The sequence below is a fragment of the Mirounga leonina genome, unplaced genomic scaffold (assembly GCF_011800145.1).
Source record: "Mirounga leonina isolate KUSES-001 unplaced genomic scaffold, KU_Mleo_1.0 Mir_91, whole genome shotgun sequence".
NCBI lineage: Eukaryota > Metazoa > Chordata > Mammalia > Carnivora > Phocidae > Mirounga > Mirounga leonina.
The window spans coordinates 50,286,158-50,311,142 of NW_023270839.1; the positions used below are offsets into that span (position 1 = coordinate 50,286,158).

General features: G+C 52.9%; 1 protein-coding gene across 4 annotated transcripts in view; it reads right to left on the reverse strand.

Annotated features, from left to right (window-relative positions):
* Positions 1–966: 966 nt before the first annotated feature.
* The window catches only part of TMEM266 (transmembrane protein 266), a 118,987-nt gene continuing 94,968 nt past the window's right edge, over positions 967–24,985 (reverse strand). For all 4 annotated transcript variants that reach the window (XM_034993536.1, XM_034993534.1, XM_034993535.1 and 1 more), the window contains 3 exons: positions 17,250–17,439; positions 3,598–3,660; positions 967–2,187 (listed from right to left, as the gene is read on the reverse strand). In XM_034993536.1, coding sequence (XP_034849427.1) covers positions 1,592–2,187; positions 3,598–3,660; positions 17,250–17,439 — 849 coding nt within the window. In that variant the 3' untranslated portion in view covers positions 967–1,591. The remainder of the gene's footprint in view (positions 2,188–3,597; positions 3,661–17,249; positions 17,440–24,985) is intronic.

Here is a 24,985-nt window from a genome sequence, read left to right on the forward strand (position 1 = left end):
TATGCAGGGTTGTGGGGTTCTAATGGGACTCGGGCCTGAGCCCCGCTTTCGAGGACCAGGGAAAGGCAGGCAGGGAAGCAGATGCTGCCATGGGAATCACTGCACTGTCACAGTGAGTCCAAGGGGCCACAGAAGCCCCGAGGACATCCTGACCTATAGTGAGGGACTAGTGAGACACAGTGAGAACCACCCAAAGACAGAGGGGACGAAGAACCAGTTGGGAGGGTAGCCAGAGGGATAGGTAAGCTAAGGGGCTGTGACCATGCTGAGTTCAGCTAGGGCAACACGCACCCCTGAAATTAAAATTAAGTCTTCCCTTTGCTGTAAACATAAAACAAAACATAGGGGTTACAAACCCAGAATCCCTTAGAGGCTCTCTGGCAAGGGAGACACTGATCAGGCTCATCAGCCTGGGAGGACCCACTAGTGGGACATGGAGTCAGAGGCTACAGCTGGGCCTCAGCAAGGCTGTGATGGGGTCTAAGGCCGATGCTCTGGAGGGCAGAATGGCCAGGGCTCATGACTGCTTGTGAGGGAGGAGGGGGAGTCAAGGGCGCCAACGCCATGCATCTTCATAGCTGGGTGGATGCTGGTGCCCTGGCTGGGAACCTGGGAGGAAGAGCAGCCTTTGGGCAAGATACTGCACTCAGCTTTGGACCTGCGGAGTTCGAAGACCTCAAGGAATGGAGTCCTGCCTGCGTCAGGGAGCTGAGTGTGGGAGTTGTCGACAGGGAAGGCAGAATTCTGAGCTCTGTTTCGGTGGTAAGATGAAAGGGGGCGGGGAAGACACCAGGGCAGCGGCCTCACCAGGCAGTGCCAGAGCTTCTCGCCTGGGGTCCAGGGCTCCCTGGGGCCTCCCTGGGTGGCTTTTCACCAGGCCGGGCCAACCCAAACCCTCTTCCCCCAGGGGCTAGCAATTGCAAAGGAAAACCTCCGCCAACCAGAAGTCTCAGTGCAGTTGGTTTTTATTATTAAAGCCAAGTTGTAAAACGGCTGTCCCTGCACCCCACCATGGCCCTCCCACCCACCTCCAGATTCATCCCATTATGTCCTGTGAAGGTGAAAACTAGATCTGTCTGGAAAAGACTCAGAGATGCTCATGCCGAAGGAGAGAATGAGGACGAACGAAATAGGCTCAGATGGCGGTCTCAGATGGTGGTCTCTGTGTGACTGTGTCGGCTCCACCCCGGATTCCGGGAAAAGACGAGACGGCTGGGGGTGGGGCTAGATAGCCCCTGCTCACAGTGCTCTTCCCAGGGCTTCAGGGTGGGCGCCAGGGACGAAGGCCACGAGGAGGCTGGGCTGGTCCCTGCGCTCTACCCTGCTGAAGCTGGGCCACAGGCTGGTTTTTGTAAAAATGGTTTAAAAAGACCCCAGCCATGAGCACCACCCTCCCCTGAGCAAGGCCCGAGGAGACGCCACTCTGGGCTCTGAGGTCTGAGGCATGTGGCCTCCTGGCTCGGTGACACCTCCCTGGAGGCAGGCAGCACCCTGGGGGAGGCCCTGCGTGTGGCCCCCCGTGGCCTCCGGGGCCCTCGGAGAGCATCCAGATAGCTCTTGGCCCTCCTCCCACCCAGCCCAGCTGGAGGCTCTAGGCTTCAGGGACCCTGTGCAACTTCTGCTCTTTGGATTCCAAAGATCTGAACTTCTCCTCCAGCATGGGTGCAGCAGGCTGGAAGTGGATGACAGGCTTGATCTGAAAGACTGTGAAGCCCTCCTGATTCTTCTGGTTGAAAAGACTTACCCTGGGCTCCAGCTCAGGGCTGCTTTGGGCCGAGCCCGTGGGGCTGGGCCAGGTGAGAGGGGCTGGGTCCAAGGCCCCCTGGGACGGGCAGGGGTCCTCCGACAGGGAGGACAGCAGGTCCTGGACCGCGGCCTCTGCCATCTGCTGCTGGGGTGGTGGCAGCAGTGGCCGAGGAGAGGGGCCGGGCTCGGAGGATGGCTCCTTGCGGCCGGTGCTGCAGTCTGTGGAGGAGCCCAGCGTCTGGCTGCTGTCACTCTGGGCCCGGGTGACAGAGCTGCAAGTTGAGCGGGAGGCGCTCTCGGACGTGGCACTGGCACACGTGCCACTGCTGCTGGGCTTCAGGGCCACGTCGACCAAGCAGAGGTCCGAGGAGAGATCGGGCCGGTGGATGTCAACGGCGGCTGTGGTGACTACGCACACGGCTGGCTCTGGGGCACCACTGTCTGCAAGAAAGGAGGGGATGCCCGTCACACCTCACCCTCTGCTACACCTCTGTGGGCCCTGATGGGGGCGCCTCTGACCCAAATGGCAGCTAGCGAGTGTGCACGGGCTCTGCTGGGGGACGCCTGGGTCTGTGGTCCAATTTCCCAGAGTTCACGGCCCGGCCCCGCAAGGATTCCGCCCCGCCCTCCTCTGGCGGACTTCACCGGACACGCGACACGCACTGGCCAATCATCTGTGAGGACTGATCTGTGGCCTCTCTGAACAGCTGTGCTCTGCCCGGCGGTCAGCAGTGTTCTAGAATAGACGGTAGCTGTTCTGCCCCCTAGGTGCTGGAGGAAAGCTGACAACCCGGGAGCAGCATCCCTGGCTGATCTGCCATGGACCTGTGTTGATTTAAACCACGGAGATGTTGGGGTTATTTGCCACGGCAGCATAACCTAGCTCATCCTAACTCAGAAAGCAGGAGGTGCCAGGACTAGGAATCCGGGCTTCATGGTCAGGTGGAGTCATTCAGTTTTAAATGGGGCCAACACGAGAGTGACATGATCAGAGCTGTGTCTTCAGAAGATTGCGTCATCCCTGTAGGATGCATTGCAGGGTGAGCACAGAGAACACTCCAGAGGTCTTTAAGGAAGAAGTACCAAGGGGCTGCATTACAGTGGGTACAGTGGGGGCAAGGTCTCTCCCCAAGTTGTGGAGAGAGTGCACTGGGGGAGAGGTCTGAGCTAGAGATGGTGGTCTCTGAAATCAGCAGACTGGATGAAGCTTTGAAAGAGGGAGAGAAAGAGAGAAGAGATCTTTAGGGGGTGACATTGTAGAAAACAATCCACTGCATGACACATGTCATACAATGTAACATTCTAGCCTCACAAAGGAGTATACGAGGATTCAAGGAGTGTCAAATACAAACTACTGAGATTCAAGACATTGGCCAAGGAAAATGGGGTATTCTTTTAAAACTCAACCTTTCCCACAAATGAAAACCACTAGGCTCCCTGAAACTTCTTTCAAGAGAAAGAATGAAACAAAACGAGCAAGGACATGCGCCACACCTGTTGCTTCTCAAGCCCAGCTCTGCTGTTACCTCACCCCCATCGTGATCACTCCGTGAGGGTCTCGGGTTGAGAGGCGCTGAGGTCTCCTAGATTTCTGATTCCAGCCCCCTCTCCATATGAGGACCCCCATGCTGCCCTCATTAGTGATCACGGAGTACTCCAACCTCCACACCCATAGCCCTGGCGCTGGACTCTGCTGGGAGCTAAAGCTGCAGGTATTTGAACCTTGAACTCTGCCTGCAGTGATGGTCACAGGCACCAGGGGATGGGCACGCCAGGCCGAACTGTCCCCATCCTCAACGTTAGGGGCTGCAAGGGGCAGCATGTGCAGAGTGGCCCCGGACACACACTCACCACTGCTGGGCCCGTTGTAGTACTGGCTAACGTAGCTGTTCATGTCGTCTCTCACAGCGGCACCTTGGCAGAAGAGGACAGAGAAGGGGAGTGTGGCGGCGTGCAGAGAGTCCAAGAGCAGGCTGTGGCCAGTTTGTGTCCCTCCCTCTGTACTCCCACCCCTCCCCATCACCACGAGAAGAGGCTCATGTCTCCCAGGAGCTCTCTGCTGCTTCCCAATCCTCAGTGGGGATCCGCCCCAAGGCTGGGCTGGACTGGGCGTCAGGGACCCAGGTCCTCATGAAGCATCTGGCTTGACATAGGACATGGGCAGAGCCTTTTCCTTCTCTGTCCTGTCTCCCCCAACTGTGAGATGGAAACAGTTCCTCAGGGCTTTCCCTGCCAGGATGGCCCAAGTCTCTGAGTCTACCTGAGGTTCTCAGGGTGCCCACTGTCCTCAGTACAAAAGTCTCAAAGCCTTGCTAGCGGCCCCACCCAGCCAGCTGCAGAGGCTGATCGTTGGTGACAGCCCGCTGGCTCACCTATCAGAGGACCCAGTCTCCCACGCAGTACGGGGATGGGCCGGGGGCTGCTCTTCCCCCCAACCTATGAAGTTCCTAGCATGCAGTGAGCGCTCGATAAATAGTTATTGCATGCATAATGCATGACGAGGTGTAAATCTGTCCAAGGAGATGACATGGGAACAAGGGTCTCAAGGAAATATTGGTTCATCGTCTTGACAGGAATAAAGAAGGAATGGGAGAGAGGAGAGGTGAGAAATTCAGAGTGGCCTGAGAATGGGAGGAAAAGCAGATGACTGGAGACCCCAAGGAGCTTGGCCTTGTTCTAAGGGCACTGAAGAACCACAGGAAAGTTTGAACATGGTCAGGTGTGACTCACTCCCAAGGTTGTGGGGAGAGTAGTTCAGAAGGTGCCAGACTTTAGGCAGAAAGACCAGAAACGAGGCCCAGGTGAGGCTGACAGGTTCTGAGGTGGGGATGGGTGGTGATGCCTGTTGGGACAGAAAGGAGGGATCAGGGTCAAGTGATAATTAGGAGGGACCTGGCAGGGTTTGGAGAATGACAAGATGACTCAGTTGACTCAACTTGTCAGACTGAGCTCAGGGGTTGCTCTTTAGCAACTGTGGTCTCCCCTGGGTCCTAGGGTCCCTCTTAGGAATCAGACCTGATTTCAAACCTCAACCCCACCACATTTTAGCTAAGGACCTTTCGTTTAGGTTCTCTCTAAGCCTCTGTTCCCTTATCTGTTAAGGAGATTAAAGGAGCTAACAAATGTCAGATTTCTCGAGTGGGTTCAGGCACACAGAAGGCCTTCAACACACGGGAGTCTAGTCCTTCCTCTCCTACGGAAGTCTGAGGGAGTCCACACGCCTGGACGCTTCTCCCTTGAGCGGTGGTCTACGGATGAATGGACCAGACGCTTTCTGTGGCCGCCTTCCCGGGCACACCTGAAACCACTGCGGAAGCCAATCGGCTGGACATTGGGAGGCTTCGAGGCGGCACATACAGACCTGGCTCCCAAAAGCTTTTTTGGCCTCTTTTGATCTTTAAATGCCTGGGGTGAGAGGTGTGTTTTGCATTAATGCCTGAATTGAGGGAGGGGCCTGAGGCTGGCTCTAGGCCCTGATCCAGGATCAGCCAGCAAAGCTCCCTCAGAATCACAGAACAATACAACTCTCCATGGCTCTTCGTTATTGACGTGGTAAATGCTGTGTGGCCCTGCAGATCACCCTGGGGGTCAGGTGGAGGCTGGGGAGGCTGCTCCTGGCCAGCAGTGAGAGTAGGCGGTGGCACCAGGCCTCTTGCGCCAGACAGGAGGTTCTGGTCACTTCCCTCGGGATGAGCCTTCGGCCTTGACTGCGGAGGCCTTGTGACATGGGCAGAACTGTGAACTCAGCTAAAGTATCCGCAGACCCGTAAGAATTCATCCCAAGGGAGTTACAGAAGGTGGCCTGGGGTGAAGAAGAAAAACCAGACCCTAGAAAACTGGATGGCTACATGCAAACAAATGAAACTGGACTACCTTCTTATACTATACTCAAAAATAAACTCAAAATGGATGAAAGACCTAAATATGAGACCTGAAACCATAAGCTCCCAGAAGAGAGCACAGGCAGTAATCTCTCTGACATCGGCTGTAGCAATGTTTTTCTCGAAATGTCTCCTAAGGTAAGGAAAACAAAGGAAAAAATAAATTACTGGGACTAGACCAAACTAAAAAGTGTCTGCACAGCAAAGGAAACCATCAACAAAATGAAAAGGTAACCTACTGAATGGAAGAAGATATTTGCAAATTATTTTTGATAAGGGGCTATATCCAAAATACTTAAAAAACTCATACCCTCAACAGCAAAACACCATTAAAACACGGGCAGTGGACTTGAATAGACGTTTTTACAAAGAAGACATCCAGATGGCCAACAGACACATGAAAAGATGCTCCACATCACTCCTCATCAGGGGAAATGCAAATCAAAACCACAATGAGATATCACCTTACACCTGTCAGATTGGCTCAAATCAACAAAACAAGAAACAACAGGTGTTGGCAAGAATGTGGAGAAAAAGGAACCCTCGTGCACTGTTGGTGGGAATGCAAACTGGTGCAGCCACTCTGGAAAACAGTATGGAGGTTCCTCAGGAAGTTAAAAATAGAGCTACCTTACAATTCCACCACTGGGTATTTACCCAGAGAAAATGAAAATGGTAATTGGAGAGATACATGCACCCCTATGTTTAGTGCAGTAGCATTTACAACAGCCAAGATATGAAGCAACCTGAGTGTCTATGGATAGATGAATGGATAAAGATGTGGTACACACACACACACTGGAATATTGGGCATAAAAAAGGATGAGATCATGCCATTTGAGGCAACATGGATGGACCTAGAGGGTATTAGGCTAAATCAGAGAAAGACAAATGCCATATCACTTCACTTAGATGTGGAATCTAGAGAACAGAGGAATAAACAAACAAAAAGCAGAAACAGACCCATACATACAGAGATGGGAGGAGGTGGAGGATGGGCAGAATGGGCGAAGGGGAGTGGGAGCTGCGGGCTTCTGGTTATGGAATGAGTAAGTCACAGGAATAAAGGGCACGGCCTGGGGAATCCAGTCGATGACTGTAACAGTGTGGTATGTGACAGATGGTAGCCACTCTTGTGAGCACAGCGTAACATACAAACTTGTAAAATCACTGTTGTACACCTGAAACTAATGTAACATTGTGTCAACTGAGCTTCAATAAAAAAAAATTATAAAAAGGGAAACCGCAAGTCTTATTAAAAAAACAAAAACAAAAAAACCCAGATCCTAGTTCCCGTCCTGTGCGTGCCGCAGCCATGAGAACTTGAGCAGGTCACCTCCCCTTCCTGGGCCTCAGTTTCTTCATCCGTACCACCAGGGGCTGGGCAGGCTCTTGTGGATCGTGAGCGGCTGCGCCGGACGCCCCCGGCACATCCACCAGCTCTGGAAGCTCCAAGAGGGGAGAGAGCAGCGCGGGAGGGGGCCAGAGGCATCAGGGCCATCGCCGCATGCCTGGGCAGGAGTCACCTCGCTGCTGACAGGGGCTCTCCACCTTGGCCGGCATACCTGGGGAAGGGGGTGCCCACCTCTCTGTTGAGCAGCTCGGATAACCAGCTGTGGGCAGCTCTTGTTCACCTGTGCTCAGCAGGACCACAGTGTGCCCCACCCTGCGCCGGGTACTGAGGCCAGGACTCCCTGCCTCCAAGGAACACAGTCAGGGCCTCCCCAGGATGTCATGCCTTGGTCAAACAGCCCATCTCCGTTTAGTCAAGCCTTGCAGAATGTGGTCCTGTCTCCACAGGTACCACGGCTAAGCCCATTGCTCTTCACTGTCTATGTGACAGACCTTCTGACACTTAAAAAGCCCTCCTGAGAAGTCTGTTCTGGGAAACCACCGTCCGTTTCCCACCCGTCCCGAGTTTTCCAGCCTTCCCACTCTGAAGGCCTCCCTCTGGGCTACAGAGGTGACCAAAATGGGGGGGGGGGGTAAGAGAAGGAGCCGGCATTCACTGCGCCTTTGAAGCCCCACACCTTGGGTTCGGTACACCCCATGCTTCTTTAATCCTCACCACTGCCCTGCGAGGCAGGGATGACTCAGTACACTGGCCCTTCCCAAGATCTGGGATCACTCCACTCATGCAGCCCAGCACCCTCCCGGTGGGGACAGCGACCGCCCTACTCTGCTGACTCTCGAGCTGCCCAGGGCTTCCATGCAGTGGCGGGGCAGGCCAAGCCCTGCGCACACTTGGCTGTGTCACCCCCACGGAGGACTCTGTGTTCCTCATCCCAGGCTAATGTAAGCTTGCTGGTTTCAGCAGAGAGGGCAGTGTGCTGAGGAGCACTCTTAATCTTGGCTCAGTGTCAGGGATTAGCTCTTCCTCCTATCTCAGTGTTGATGGAGAATGCCACATGCTCATCTACACCATTGAAGAAACCACCTAGGCTAGGAGAACTGTAGCCCAATGTCTCTCCTGAGCTTCTGGCTGACCTGGTCAACTGGACGTCTTCTGCAGGACCTCCAGCCACCACTGACGCAACATGTCCACAACAGAACTCAGTTTCTCCCTCCACCTCCATCTTGGTGAATGGTTTCCTTGCCCACCCAGGCTGGGAACCTGGTCACTTCGCTGTGCTTTCTCTTTCCTTACCAACAACCCAACTCCTACCAAGTCTGTGACTAGTCGAGGGACCCCCTGATACCTCTGCTATGGTCTGGTGGTCCAGCCATAGGTCAGACCTCATGCTTTTCCCTTTGGACTCTTGTCACATTTGTGGGTTTAATGAACAGGATTCTAGCTCCATGGATATGTGTGACACTGAACCTAGGTCCCACCCAGGTGGCCTCCAGAGGTTTGTCCAGTCTGCATTTGTTCCCTCTACTCCAAACCTGGACCCACACAGGGGCCTCAGAATGAGCTTTAAGACAAATCTGAGGGGCGCCTGGGTGGCTCTGTCAGTTAAGCGTCTGCCTTCGGCTCAGGTCATGATCCCGGGGTCCTGGGATTGAGCCCCGCATCGGGCTCCCTGCTCGGCGGGAGCCTGCTTCTCCCTCTCCCACTCCCTCCCTCTGCCTGCCACTCCCCTACTTGTTCTCTCTCTCTCTGACAAATAAATAAATAAAATCTAAAAAAAAAAAAAAGACAAATCTGAAAGGGAGGCCTGCTTGGACTCCTCCAGCAATGTTGACGCTGGTCCTCCCTGTTCTCTGCTTCAAGCAGGCCCTCAAGTTCTCCAGAACGGACCACTTGGGCTGGGGTTGTGTCCCCACCCACACAGGGGCCGAGAGCCTCTGAGGGCAGGGGCCACATTTTACTCAGCATCTCCCTCGCACTAAGCACGGGGCTTGGCCTATGCCAGCCTCCACTAAAGAGTGCTGACTGGACAGATGACTGTGTCTGGGTCAGAGGCCTGCAGGGCCTCCCAGCACCTTCCGCCTCACCCTCTGCGAGGCACTGTCATCCTTCAGCACACAGCCTTGCTCCCGGTCACTAGCACCTGCCTGGACACTGGTGACTGCTGGGTGCTTGGGGGCTTGGGGGAAAGGAGAGGAGGCAGGCACAGAGGCTTGCGGCCAGGAATAGGCCACCACGGAGCCTCCACAGGGGTCTGCCCACTTTCCACCTAAGAACAATCCCCCGCCAAAGGGTTTGTCTTGATCAGCCCCAAGGCGCCCTGGGACCACGAAGGAACCACCCCACACTGAGGGCTGAGCTCAGGACAAACCTGCCGCCTTGTGGTCCCAGGCAAATCCCCAGGCCCTCTGAGCCTCAGCTTCCTCTGAGGTAAAACGCTGGTGAGCTGTACGACTTACTGAGACAATGAATGTCAAATCTAGCCCAGGGCTGTTCCGCACCTCTCCGAATCCCCGCCCCCGGAGTTCCCTTCCAACCCCGAAGTCTTGAGTCTTCTGCAGCAGCTGCTCTTGGCTGCCTGGCGCCTTCTTTCCCGGGGGGGGGGGGGGGGGGGGGTGGGGAGCGCTCTGCAAATGCATCCTGACTAATCCGTCCAAAGCCCTTGGGGTGCTGGTCATGGCAACGCTCCTCATGTGTGTCTGCCCATTGGGTGGAGCCCCACCTGCCTGGTAAGGCAGAGGTTGAGAGACTGTGTGTGAGTCAGCTGGGGCTCCTGGAGGGGGTGGGAGGAGCCGTGCTGTGGGTTGGGGGTGCCAGGACCCCGCATCCTGTGCAGACACAGGCCCCAGCGCCCAGAGGGAAGCCCTGGTTCTTGGTTCGGGGCTCCTCCTCCCTGACTCCAACTTGCTGCTCCATGACTTGGCAGCCCTCCCAGAAGGAGTGCACCTGCTGTGTGCCATGCATGAGAGCTGTGCCTATGACCGAAAGCCCAATCTTTCTCAGGGAAGATAGGCTTCTGCTACTGTTCTTATTTTGGAAAAACTGGGGCTCAGAGACAGGACCAGCAGCATAATTGTGGGGCCCCTTGTTCAAAAAGCATGAAGGTCCAGAAATAAACCCATGCATACATGGGGAAGGGCAGTCTCTTCAATAATGGTGCTGGGAAAACTGGACAGCTACATGCAAAAGAACAAAACTGGACCACTATGTTACATCATACACAAAAATTAACTCAAAGCAGATTAAAGGCCTAAATGTGAGACTTGAAACCATAAAACTCCTGAAAGAAAACATAGGCAGTCAGCTCCTTGACATCATTCTCGGCAGTGATTTTTTTTGGATTTGACAGCAAAAGCAAAGGCAATAAAAGTAAAAATAAACAAGTGGGACTACATCAAACTAAAAAGCTTCTGCACAGTAAAGGAAATCATCAACAAACTGAAAAGGCAACCTACTGAATGTGAGAAGATATTTGCAAATCATATTATAATAAGGGGCTAATATCCACATTGTATAAAGAACTCATACACCTTAACAGCAAAAAGAACCAAACCAATTTGAAAATGGGCAGAGGATCTGAATAGACATTTTTTCCAGAGAAGACATCCAGATGGCCAACAGACACATGAAAAGATGCTCAGCATCACTCATCATCAGGGAAATGCAAATCAAAACCACAATGAGAGATCACCTCACACCTGTCAGAATGGCTAAAACTAAAAACATAAGAAACAACAAGTGTTGGAGAGGATGTGGAGAAAAGGAACACTCGTGCACTGTTGGTAGGATGCAAACTGTTGCAACCACTATGGAAAACAGTATGGCGGTTCCTCAAAAAATTAAAAACAGAACTTCCATAGAATTCCACCTTGGGGTATTTATCCAAAGTAAACAAAAAACACTAACTTGAGAAGAGGCGCCCCCACATTCATTCCAGCATTGTTCATAACAGCCAATACAGGGCAACTGCATGAGTGTCCAGTGGTGGACGGATGAGGAAGATGGGGTATACGTGTACACACACACACACATGCGCGCACGCACAATGGAATATTATTTAGGCATAAAAAAAGAAAGCAATCTTGCCGTTTGCAACATGGATGGCCCTGGAGGGCATTATGCTACGTGAAATAAGTCAGGCAGAGAAAGACAAATACTATAGGAGCTCACCTATGTGGAATCTAAAAACAAAACAAAAACAAGAAACTCGGGAGCTCACAGACACAGAGAACTCATTGGTAGTTGCTAGAGGTGGGGGTTGGGCAAAATGGGTGAAGGGAGTCAAAAAGTACAAATTTTGTTATAAAATAAGTAAGTTGTGGAGATATGATGTATTGCATGGTGACTACAGTTAATGATAATGTATTGCATTTTTGAAAGTTGCCAAGTGAGTAAATCTTGGAAGTTCTCAAGAAAAACATTTTGTAACTATGTATGGTGACAGACGTTAACTAGATTTATTATGATCATTTTGCAATATATATATAAATATCGGATCATCACATAGCATACCTGAAAGTAATATGCTATATGTCAATTACACATCAGTTTAAAAAAAAGGCATTAGGAATTTCAAGAGGGTGACAGCAGGGCAGTGAACCAAGTTCAAGGCCCTATGTGACCAGCGGGGTCACCCAACCATGGAGCCAGTCCTGCTCAGAGAGTTAAGTCACTTATTCAAGGCCAAGCTGAGATTCAAAAACCCAGCCCGGAGTCTTCCACTGGTATCCCTTCCTCATATCACCGTACCCCCCTCTGCCCCATCAGCTGCCTCACTACTTGTGTGAGGACCTCCCAGGTCTAGCCCTACAGCTCTGCAGCTTCTCCGGCTCCTCAGTGCCCCCCAGTGATATTCCACTGTGTATACATACCCGATCTTCCTCATCCGTCCACCACTGGACACTCATGCGGTTGCCCCGTATTGGCTGTTATGAACAATGCTGGAATGAACGTGGGGGCGCCTCTTCTCAAGTTAGTGTTTTTGTTTACTTTGGATAAATACCCCAAAGTGGAATTCTATGGAAGTTCTATTTTTAACTTTTCGAGGAACCTGAGGAGGCCAGCGGTGGCAGAAACCCCAACTGGTCTCGGCGGCACACGGGCCTCTCCTCTCCTGAGGGCCCACGCCAGGGCCAGCTCTGCTGGGCAGAAGGAAAGCCCAGACCGGCCGCCGGGCATGTCTGGGGGGTTTCTGTGAGCTCCGGTGCAGCACGGAGGGCCGCCGCCGTTGGCCATGATATATGGTGGACGCTGTGGCGCTCCCCCCGGTGGCTGTAATTCATAAATTATGCGCGAGGTTCAAGACTAATAAATTTGGGAGGGAAGTATTAATGACTACACAGGGGCACCGTGAACTTGACAGGCCCCAAAGCCTGGAACTTTGCAGCCTGGGTTTTAAAAATGATTTGTGCCAGAGCAAGTCTAAACAGAAGCTGGTCGGCGTTAGTCTGGCTCTGACCTGCAAGCAACTGCTGAACCGCGGGGACCCCTCAGGCCTCCCGCCCTTCGGGGCTGCCCTCCCGCAGAGAGCACGGCCCCCTCCCGGGGCTCCTGTGGCTTCCAGCTCACTTCTGAGGGTTAATCCCCTGACCGTCTGTGCACTGTCGTGACACGGTGGGCCTCAGAGCCCTCACTGGCCTGAAGCTCATCATGAGCAACGGATGCTGCCCTTTCTCCATCTCCAGAGTGGCCCAGAGCACCCCTAGCTTGTCCGGCCGTAATTTCTAATGTCGTGGAAATCCCTCCCTGGACACAGCTCCTGGTCAGAGAGGAATCAGCTGGGGGACGCCCTGTCTCCCTGGCCCCCTGGAGGCTGTGAATCACGCATGCCGCTTGCTGGGCCCCTGCGTCTGCCCTCCGCCTCAGAGGTGTTGGCTTTGCTGTCGATCGCTCTGCAGGCTGCTTGTGAGGGGGCACAAGAGGCGCGTGGGGGAATGTACTGGGCAGGCGGCACGGACCGGGGCAGGAGTAGGGCAGCTGTGCATCTAGAGAGGGGGGCGGTGGGGGTGTCACAGGAGAGATAACGGAGGGCAGGGTGGGGGTCCAGGACTAGAAGGGAGGAGCGTTTGCAGCTGCTCCCAGAGGGGCATGTTTGGCATCTCTCTGGGAGGCCTGAGTGCCTTGTTCAGACACCCTCCCCGCCCAGCACCCAGTCTCCAGGAGGGTCAGCACAGACCCCAGGACATGCTGGCTGGTGACGCACAGCTGGTCAAATTCACCCTGAATGGGCTTCATGTGTGACCCAGCTTTCTCCCTTCTTACTCCACCTCCCTGCTTTCCCTCCTGGAAGTTGCTCACTATGGGGACAGCAGAGGGAGGGAGTGGAGAGGCAGGAACTCCTAGAACATGTGGGATTATTTTAAAGGCTTAGTTTGCAGACTCTCCAAACCCAGATCTTGACTCCCTGTGGGCCCAAATGGGGCATCAGGTGTCGAGGGTCTGGAGGTCACTGGCTGAGGGGCAGTAATAATGGCCACGCTGTTATCTTGAGAGCTGAGGATCCTGATGAGAGAGGTGCTACAGAACATGGGCTGTTCTGGAAGTGCTCATCTGAGCACAGGTGTTTACAGGTGAGCACACACGAAAAGAGAACAGAACCAAGCAGGCCCAAGCCCCAGGCGAGCTGCAGCCTCCAGATGGACTGCGAGCGACAAGGAGCCCCCCCCACCTCCGCGGGCAGAGCAAGAAGCTGCCCAGCAGCATCCCCTCAGCTCCCTCTGCCTGATCAGGGAGGAAGCTCCTGGGAGGGACACTGTCCCTCCCATCCTTGGGAAGTAAGACAAGTGGGCAAAAGCTGCTGACTTCCAGAGAGCTTTCCCAAAAAGAATATTCTTTTATTATATTCTTGTATTTTGGACTCCACAAACACCAGCCTGGGGAGCTGAAAGTCAAGAGGGGTTTCTGGAGTGGACTGTTGCCACATGGGCCTGCGCTCAGAGGGCTGCAGGGACCCACACGAGAACACATGGTATCCGCAAGCCTCGTCTCGTTCTTTAATCAGCTGCGGGCTTGCAGATAACATTTCACGCAACAAGCTCTAGGGGGAGCCTGCTGAGGGCCAGGCTTCGGCGGCCCTTGTGGGGACATACATGTAAACGCTCACGGCCCAGCGGCCCCACGGCACGACTGACTGGGGCCTCGCGGCAGTTCCGGTCAGGTCTAGAGAGGAGAGAGTGGTGGCTGGGAGCTCACTCAGAGATGGGTTTTAAGGAGGAAGAGAAGTATGGCAGGCAGGCCTGGCCTGCCAATGCACAGCGTGTGGAAAAGCTCTAAGACCTACAGCTGCACAAAACACTCACAGAACTAGATGTTTCACCCGCCTGAGGGAAGGTGAAAAGAGTGGGAGGAGTGAGGCTGCGGAAGCGAGAGCGTCAAGGGTCTATATGCCACCTGTTAGAGGGGGAATCATTGTGTGTCCCCCAAACGTATCCGTTGCCCTAACCCCCAGGACCTCAGAATGGAATCTCATGTGGCAGTGAGGTTGTAGAAGTCACTGGTTAAGGTGAGGTCATACTGGAGTGGGGTGGGCCCCTAGCTCAGGATGCCTGGGGTCTTTATAAACAAGGAAATGTGAACACAGACACACAGGGAGAATGCCAGGTGGAGAGGGCGCCAAGGAATGCCAAGCATTACGAGCAAACCACCAGAAGCTAGTAGAGAGGCCCTCACAGCCCTCAGGAGGAGCCAACCCTGCCAAGACCTTGATCTCAGACTTCCACCCTCCAGAGCTGTGCGACCGTAAACTGACGTTTAAGCCCCTGGCTTGCTGCGGCAGCCCTAGCAGCCACCAGCCAAGGTATTAAACTGGGGAGGAATCCAAGCTACAGTCCAACGCAGATAGTTGTAAAGTGCTGCATGGTTGGGGCAAAAAGCCACTGCCTAGGGATGGGCTGCGGGGGCCCATGTGGGGAACAGTGGGCCTGGGTCAGCTGTGAGCTCAGGCCGGGCAGCCACTAGAAGGCTCAGGAGCCTTCTAGCCACATCTAAGGGGTCTTAGATTCAGAACAAAAAAGCAGGGGTGGCCTCTTAGCACTCCACCCTTGTCTTGCAGCTCCCCAAGAACTGCGTTTTGTTCTGGATGTCACTCCAAGAGGAACCAAAACATTGGAATGTTCAAGGAGGGACAATACAGCAAGAATCTGGAGAGCTCCTCCCCTGAGGACTGGTGTGGAAACGCAGTGACAGTCCCTGGAGGAGAAAACACTTAGAGGCCAATCTCCAAAAGGAGACTTGACTATAAAATTGTATGTCAAATATACCTCAAAAAAAAAAAAAAAGAAAGGATGCCTTTCACCAATGCATAAAAACTGCAGCCAAGTGGGAGAGGCAGGTACCCCGGGGCAGACCTCAGCTCAGTCTGAAGAATTACATTTTTTTTTTTAAGATTTTATTTATGAGAGAGTGAGTGAGAGTGCGTGCATGAATGGCGGGGAGGGACACAGGGAGAGGGAGAAGCAGACTCCCCGCTGAGCAGGGAGCCTGCCGGCTGTGGGGCTCAATCCCAGGACCCTGAGCCAAAGGCAGATGCTTAACTGACTGAGCCACCCAGGCGCCCCTGAAGAATTACTTTCTAATAGGCAGAGCCATTTGAAGTCGGGTTGGTGTGGGCTTCTCTGGGAGGCTGGGAGCACCTACTGTTAAAGGTAAGCTGAGGCCAGCAAGAGTTTTAGATGGGATTAGCACATCAGTTGGACTCAGAGAAGTCTCTCCTAGCCCCCAAATTCTACAGTTCTGAGATCTGTAGGTCTCTCAGAAGATCATAAGTGCAATCACCCCACTCCACAAAAGCTGTTCACAGTGCCTTACTCCAGAGCTTTCTCACTCCATCAGCTCCTCGTATTTCCTAAGAGGCAGACAGAGCTGGAGTTTCCCTTTATAGAAGGGAACACTAAGCCTCAAGTCATAGAGCTGGGGAGTAGCAGAGTCCGGGGCTCTGGCCTCCCACCTCCCAACCGCCCAGCCCCGCCTGGCTGTCCTGGCAAAGGGAACATGGCACGGCAAGGTGAAGGGGCCCTCGATCAAGCTGGGGTTTAGGGTCCCACAGCCTGGGTTCCAAGCCCAGCACCACCATTTCCAGTGTGTGACCCTGTGAAATTCTCTTGACCTCTTTGGGTCTGAGTTTCTGGCTCCATAGGAGACAAAGGAGGTGTGAGGATTAAACCAGGTCCAACTATAAAAACTTCCCTTGGAGGGATTTGATAAACTTTCATTCCCTTACCTTTAGGTAAAAAGCGTGAAGATGAATTACTCTGAATTATTAGGGGAGGTCAATATTTAAAAGAATTTCTTGGTAAAGTGAAATAACCCCTTACCCATCATTTTAGCAATGACATTTTCAGGTGCAAGTTAGGACAGGGAGGACTCAGACATGAACAGGAAAGGCACCTGGCGGGGAAGGGGGTCTGTGTTGGGAGCTCCCAGGACCCCTTGGGGCCCTAAGGTGGGCGCAGATCACCCCTGTGCTGAGGTAGATCCCTGGCCTGAGCCCATTAGAACACAGCTTCCCGAAATCCTGCGAAGGCCCAAACCTGACATAGGTGAGGGTATTTTCACCCCATGACAAAACAATACCCCCTGACATCTGTGGGACTGTTCTGCAGCTCCGGAGGCCACTTGTACCCACTTCCCTGAGCCTCCCAACAACCCTGTGAGAAAGGCTCTGCATTGTTCCCATTTGTTAGCTAGCAAAACCAAGGCTCAGAGGGTTAAGTCCCCTGTCCAAGGTGACACCGCTGGCCTTCTATACAGCACTCTGCCCCGGATCAGGCCCCATGCTCCCATCTCCACCAACATCACCTGTCCATCAATTTGCTACCAGCGCCAAGACTTAGGTTCGGGGCTGTACTGGCCCTAGGCCTGGACTTACTATCTGGGCCCTTACAGGCAGGGCAGTAAGAATCTCAGGTCTCTGGCTTGAAGCCTAGCTCTGCCATTTATTAGTGATGCGCCTTTGTACGACTTTTATTTCATCCACAAAATAGGAAAGTCATACTTCCTATTGCTCTGAGGACCGGGGAGATAACGCACGCAAAGCACGCCGGCGGCCCACAGGCATGAAATGGGTACAAGTCACTAGGCTCATTTCCAGTTTGGGTCAAGGTATCTTGGCTAAACGCTTGCTCCCGGGCTCACAAAGGTCGTCGTGGGGGTCCCCCGATCTGAGCCCCGGCCCGCCCCAGGCCCGCCGGGACACGCGCCCGCAGGCAGGCAGCTGGACGCAGAGCCCCGGGCGGGGGCAGGCCGGGAATGGCGGGGGCGGCGGGCGGGCTCACCTGGCGAGGGCTGCAGCTCCTCCACGACGCTCTCGGTGGCCGTCTCCTCGGCCCACGTGCCGGCCTCCACCACCTTGTAGCGGCTGCGCGGCTGGCTGAGCACGTGAGGGGCCTGCAGCGCCGCCTCGCGCTCCGCAGCCAGGTCCAGGTCCTGCTGCGCCAGGTGCGCCCGCAGCTGCCGGATCTCAAACTGCAAGAGGAGAGGGGCCGTGGGCGGTCGGGGCGCGGGGGCGGGCGGGGTGTGCCGGGCCGAGCCTGAGCCCTGGGACCCGGGGTGGGGGCGGGAGGCGTGCGCTAAGCGTCCGCAGGGTGTGGGTGGGGAGGTCCTTAAAAATCTCTAACGACACCTATCGCCAGAGCTTTGGACTTTTCTGGAGCCTTTTCCAAGCAATAAGGTGTATTCCTGTGTCTCATTTCTGGAATACTGTAGTCTGGCCGCATTGGGAAGACAAGATGGCCCTGAGAGGAAACACAGCTGTGGTCTGTGGGAAGGGTACTGAAGGGCGGGGGGGGGGGGGGGGGGCGAAAAACCCGGGTTTGAATCTTGTTCTATCTAGTTCCTTGCCTAAATGTGCGACCCAGGTGGTGCTTGCCAAAGTGAAAGCCTTATTTAGGTGTCTTATACTGATGCTGAGTGGAAGACCGCATGCCCGGGAACATCCAGGACCAGCCTAACCAGCCTTGGGAGCCCATCCTGGCATCATGTGCTCGCTGGGCTGTCTGTCCACCATCCATTTGTCTTCCAGCAACACCCACACTCCTCTTCTAGGAGGTGTTCAGAAAGGACTGGGCTCTAGCCCCCGCTCTGTAGCTTTCTGGCCGTGTGGCCTCGGTTCCCTTATCTGTATCATAGGGGTTCTCAGCCCCCTGGATCTCTTTGAGGACTTGAGTGCTAAATAAGGGCTTTGTAAAACGCTGCACACATTTTGATTTTGGTTAATTTTGTTGTTGTTGGGAAAAGCTCTTTAAAGAGGTTCCCAGATGCCTCTTGGGTTCGTGGCTGAAATAGCTGTTTACACTCGGACCTTTCTGGGCCATCTGGGCCAAGACAAAGTTTGGGTCTGACCTTGAAGGGCCTGGCTGTGGGCTCAGGTAAGGAGAGCTTTCACTGCCACCTAGTGCCCCAAGCACACATTGCATCGCTGTGCACAACCTGCCGGCAAACCCCCAAAGGCCTGAAGGGGGGGCGGGTGTGGTCCCAGGGAGGCCCAGTGCCTGGGATCCCTACCTAGATTACCTACTTCCCCATGATGCTCAGTGACCAGCCCTGACCCCTCCCTGTAAAGTTAGCTTCACATCTCCAACTCCTACTTGACAGCAACACGGAATTGGCTTACAGGAATCACAAAAATGACCTGGTCAGAATAGGACTCTTCACTGTATCTAAAAACTTGCTCCTCAGGTGGTTCCATCTCATCTTAGCTGGAGCCAAAAATGTAATCACCTCCTTTGCTTCCTTGCTTTCCCTCCCCCACCATCCAATCTGTCCCCAAGTCCAACTCCACCTCCAAGTGCTATCCCAACCCTGTCTACCCCCTCCACCTCCACCACCTTGGCAACTCCAACTTCTACAGCCTTTTACTAAATCTATCCCCCCAATAGGAATCACAGGGATTCTCACAAACCTAGATCAGATCATGTCACCCCCCCTTGTGACAACTGAGGACCGTTGGGAGAAAACCCAACTCTTTACCCTTGACTTACAAAGCAGTGCATGGTCTGACCCTGCCTATCTCAGACCTGACACCCCACCCAAGGCAGCCACCCAGGTATTTTGTCACACCAGCCTGTTTGAATTCTCTGCATTGTACTTATCACCTTCTGATATTTTAAAATCTATTTTAATATTTTTCTTTTGGCATCAGTGAAATGCACAATTAAAGCATTCACTAACATTAGGGACGCCAGGCAGCAGACTGACATCGGGGCAACCTCCCAATGTCAGTGTCCACAGACTTTGTCTCTGAGTGAAAAACCACTCAGTTTTTCAGAGAGCTCATCAGCCTCTGGCTGCCTCTGTGTGGGAGCAGGGCAGGGGGATGGTGTAGAGGGTCCCACCATTACATGGAAGGATTTTCAATGAATCCTTGGTTTCAGCCCTGCCTAACCCAGGGCCCACTTGCAGAGCCCTCTGGTTCAGTTTCTCCAGAGAACAAACCTCTATGATTCTTGCAGGGTGGGGGCGGGTGTGGTCTCCTGGCTGTGCAGGATTGGGAGGGGACCTAGGGGGCTCAAATATTGTGTGTACAGGCATTTAGTCAACCCCTCTCCCTTTGGTCAGCTTCCCATTCACCCGCTTTCTCCCAAACTCTCAGGGGTTCTGAGGGGAGAATTAACCCATTTCCCTCACTATCCTCCGCAAGCACTTTAGTTATAAATTCTCCACTCCAGTAGATCGGTTACCCCTTTCTCATCCGCTGTTCATTTTCTTCAAATCCACTGAAATCTCTATCCTCTTTGACGTTATGGACAGGCCTTAAAGAGACACTTTCTTAATTCTTATGTGTTCATGGTTTTTAAATTATCATTTTAGTGGAGTTTGGGAAAGGAGATCAGATAAATATGTGTGGTCACTCCACCATTTTAAGAACTGCCTATCGGTTTTCCCTCTCTCTCACTGCAGTGATAGTATGCTGGTTAAAAGAAAAAAAAAAAAAAGCCCCAATGAGTAGTTTATGCTAACCTCTGTGGTGCAAATACTCCACCATGGCCAATTTCAAACTACCAACACAGTGTCATGGAGAACTGGGAAGAGGTGTCCTTAATTGGCTCTCCGGAGCGAGAGCTCCAGCCCACCACTGCTACCCTTCACCCCTTAATAAAATATAGTCTCTGTCAGAGCAGGGATCTTGTCTGTTTTGCTGCCTGGTATAGAGAAGGCCCTCAATAAATATTGTTGAATAAATGAATGAATGAAACTATTCAGCTTTGCTCAATTCTGTGGTTTCAGGCTGAGCCCCACTCCTAGCCCAAAGCTGAGACAAAGTGTAAGCCCTGACCCTGCTCACACACTAAGCTCTGACCATGGTCACATACTGAGCCCCAGCCGTAGTTACTCTGAGCCCTACACCTGCTCACACACTGAGTCCCAAGCCTGATCATACACTGAGCCATGACTCTGCTCTCGGTCTAGGCTCAGACTCTGGACCTCAACAACCCAGTACTTAAATGGGTCTATCGTTTGCAGAGGCTGAGAAAGTGAGGCTGGCTTACTATAGGGTGGACTTCTGTGCATGGGGAGAGAGTTCAAGCTACCCCTCTGGCAGCAAGTTCTCAGAGGTCACATAGGGCCTATGAGGCAACCTCCTGAGCTCCTCTTGCCCAGGCTGATCTGAACTTCCCATGGGCATACGTAGCCCACTTTCTCCAAGGCTGCTCATCAGGGCCAGTAGGCCCATCTAATGGCCTCCTAGGCCACTCTGAACAGATGCATTATTGATAACTTGTAATTGATCCAGAGCTACCCCTGAGTGTCCCACTGGAATTCAGGCCAGACAGCCAGAGGCCGGGGCTTGCCCAGCCCAAGCCCACATGTGCAGACATGGGCACATACATTAAGACAAGTTTTAGGCTAGAGATATGAACCCCAAGTGTATGGGAATTCTCCTAGGCAGGCATGCATTCATTCACTTACTCAGGTAAAGCATGGTGAGGGCTATGTTCAAACTGTTACGTGTTTTAGAATGGAAATGCCTCTCCCAGCTTGGAAGTGAGTCCTCAGTGGCCCCAAGCGAGGGGGGCAGTGTCTGCTGCATCGCAGCAAATCTCCCATGACAGTCTCAAGGGCTGACCATGGTGTGTCTGCGAGACAGGGGGCTGGGGGGTGAGAGAGGCTGGGGAGATCAGCAGGGGCCACACCAGGCAGAGCCTGTTAGCCCCGGTAAGATGTTACAAGGATGTCAGCCTTTTAAAAAAAAGCAACAAGAAACCACTGAAATCTTTCGAGCAGAAAAGCAGAGTGTTGGAGGAGGTGTTGCGGTGATTCAGACGAGCACTCTAGGAGGATGGTGCTGGCAGCAGAACAGAGGATTGGACAGAGATGGGCCAGGGTGGAGGCGGGAGTGGCAGCCAAGATGCTACTTCTGCAACCCAGACCTGATGACCAGAATTTGGACGAGGTTGGGGACAGTGGAGACAGGAGGTAAGGGAGCTATTTAGGAGGTCAAAGTGTGGGCATGGGCATGAATGGAATGGGTGAAGGAGAGGGATATAAGTTCACAAGCTTCAGAGGGTGTGGGTGGCTGGATGCTCTCGGCCCTTGCCCTGAGAAGGAATGATGGATTCCTTATAGGGGAACTGCAGATAGCTCAGCCCAGCTCAGCTCCAGGGGGCTGGCAGGACCCTGGGACCCTCAGAGCCTGGCTGCTGCTTCCCCCATACTGAACAGGGCCACGTGTGCTTCCCCAGCTGACTGAGGGGCTGTCGGGGGTCCTGAGCTATCAGGACCTCATTAGTCAGTGGGTGAGCTGGGGCTCTAGGGTGGGAAGGAGCCTCTGTCCTGCAGACAGGGTAGGGAAAAGCTAAGGCTACAGGATGCATCAAAAGCAAAGCCAGGCCTGCAACCCAGGCCTCTGGCCTCTAGCTTCACAGACTTTGTGTCAAGGGGAAGCCTTAGGGGCGAGATGGAAGAGACTGAGCTCAAGCAGAATACAGAGGGCTTGATGGTTACAGGGGCCGGGAAGGAGCAGGAGGTTCCCAAGTGGGAAAAAAGCAAGGGCTGGAGGAGGCAGGAGCCTGAGTTCTGGGCCCATCACCCTCCCTCACTCTGACTTGTGGTGAGTCTCTTTTCCTCTCTGGGCATCAGTTTTACTGTGTTCAATAAGGCAAATGGACCAGCTGAACTCTGAGTCTACGACAAGCTCCGTGCTGGCTCTGGGACCCCCGCTGGGAGGGAATAAAGTACAAATGACAGGTAGCTCCTGTTTTGAGGGCCACCCCCTGCTCCTTGATGAAATGCCCCATTTCCAGAGGGCCGGCTCTTTACAGAAAGATAACATAATCCAGAATCTCTAAAACACATTATCAACAGTGTGTAGCACACAATAAGAATTACTAGTCATGCAAATAAGCAAAAAAGGTGATAGATTATCAAGACATAAAGCAGTTCAGAGGCTGCTTAGAATTCCCACTGAAGTGGACCTATGTTCTATTTGAGTTAGCAGATAAGAACTTCAAAATAACTGTGATTAATATGTTAAAGTGGGGGAAAGATAAACAGAATGGATGTAGCATTTCAGCAGAGAAACAGAAACTATAAGAGGAATCCAATAGAACTTCTAGAACCTCACTCAACATGCAATGTCTGAAATTGGGTATTCCACTGGATGGATATAGCAGCAGACTGGACATAGTAGAAGATAAGACTGTTGAACTTGAGGATACGTCTATAGAAAAACATCTAAACTTATGGCCAGAAAAGGAAAAAAAAAAAGGCAGGGGGGAGAGTGAGTGAACGGAAGAGGGTCTAAGATGGGAGACATGATCCAAGGGCCTAACATGCAACCACAGCTCCAGAAGGAGGATGAAAGGATGAAGACAGAAGCAATCAGTCAACAAACCGTGGCCAAGAACTTTCCAAATCTAATGAAAAACATCAATCCACAAATTCAAGAAACTCAGAATCCTAAACAGGATAAATACAAAACCCCACCCCTGGACCCTCTGCAGTCAAACTGATGAAAACAGGTAAGAAGAAACACTCAGGCTCTCCAGGGCTTGCGTGGGCCTCCAGGGCTGAAGGCACATGGGGGCTTTGAGGACAAAATGAAGCATATTTTCCATTGGCACACTGGCCTGGGGAAATAAAGACCATCCCGAGACTCAGGAAAAATGAAAGTGTAGTCACAGCCCTTCTTAACGCGCATCATTAGCTAAGTATTTCTATCAGATAACCTGAGCAGATTGGCCAGGATCCACAGGGAAGTCCTCAGCATGCATTACAGAGTGAGTCAGGCCCCTTCCATTGGGGCTGGGCTTTTAGTGCCTGCTCGGTGGGGCCAGACCCCTGGGGCTGCAGGGCCGGCCCACCCAGTCCATCTCTGCCTTTAACGGTCTGGTTTGTGGAGTACGCTTGACATGGCTTTGGCCTGATCAATGCACATTCTGGCCAGAAGCTCAATGGCATCCTAATGCAACAGCAGTAATTTTCTTCCATCCTATTAGTGCTGTCTGCACAGCCTGCCCTGCCTTTAAACCTATCTGCTATTTGGATGGCATCCAATGTTTATTTCCATTAGTTTTGCCATTGTTGGTAACAATAAAAATCAGGAGACAGTTTGCAAACTAATGAGTTAGCAGTGGGGGAGGCTGAATTCGACCTTGGCCCCTTTCCATCCATTGTGAAGATGACTGGTAGTTGGCCATAAATTTAAATTATGGCAAAAGGATAACATAAGTTATTCCTCTGATGGCTAATTTTATCAGCTAAATAGGCTTGTCATTAAAGCTATCTGCTGTTTTACAAATCACTTCCCATGCTTAAACACACACACACACACACACACACACACACACACACTTCCTTTCCCACAGTGGAGATCTTGAATAATCCAGGTAACAAAGGCGATTGTGCTGAGCTGGGGACTTGTGGGCTCTGCAGGAAAAGAGGGGACTCTCTGGAATGAGCCAGCATCAAGCACCAGCCCCAGAACCAGGGTAGGACCCCTTTTCTGTGGTTTCCCATCTCCTGATGGCCACAGAGGCCCTTCTCAGGGCTGGCGGCCCAGCCTCAAAGGTGAGAATTTGTGCAGCCATCGGCCTTCTCTCAGGGGTGCTGAGCACCAGGGCGCTGTGGGTGCAGAGCAAGGCCCCCAAGTCACCTCCCACCACCTAACAAGTGGGCTTCGACCCCCTGCACAGGAAAGTAGGATGGATGGAGGGGGAGGAGCAGGACGCCGCCCCTCCCCACACTGCCGACTGCCACCGGAAAAGCCTGTTGCTTGAGGTCAAGATTATCATCCAGTTTCTCCCAGAAAAGGGCCGGGGAGACTTGCATCACCCAGGGAGGATTACTGAATGTGACTGTGCCCGTGGGACTAGGGAAAGGGGCAGAGAATGTTCTTGGGCACACAGACCACTTCAGTATGCGTCAGGTGCCTCAAGTGTGACGGCGTAAGTGAGTCCCACTTACGAAACGGGGCAGAAGCCTGGCTAACTGCACAATTCTCTACTTCTCCCCTGTTGAAGGGAGAAAGCCCCGAGGACTTAGAGGCAGCAGCTAGAAAATGGGAGGCGCCTGGAGGCCAGAGTGACTGGGGAATGGTGGCTCGTCACCCACTGCCCACAGCAACCTGCTCTGGGCTGTGATGTGAGTGACAAACTCTTCTTGTGTTAGGCCACTGCGAGCTCTGGATTTGTTTCATGTAGCAGCTTGTGTTACTCCTGACAGTGACTTGTCCAGACATCCTGTTTCTGGCATAGGGAAACAGACCCTGCCGCCGAGTTCCACCCCCAGCCCTTGCACCACAAACTGCCACCCTGGCAAGCAACGGCCTCTCCCAGCTGTTGTCTTTCCATCTATAAAGGGGTTAATAAGACCTAGCCTACCCGCTCTGACCATAAGGTTAAAGGAAGCTAAAATACATGAGAGTGCATTTGTTAAGTGGTCACCATTATATGAGTGATTTAGTATTACTTTCTCTTTCCTTTTTTTTTTTTTTTTACATTTACTGAAAGACTCCAGACTAGACTTCATATATGTTACTTGAATTAGTCTGATCCTTACAGCATCCTCGTGA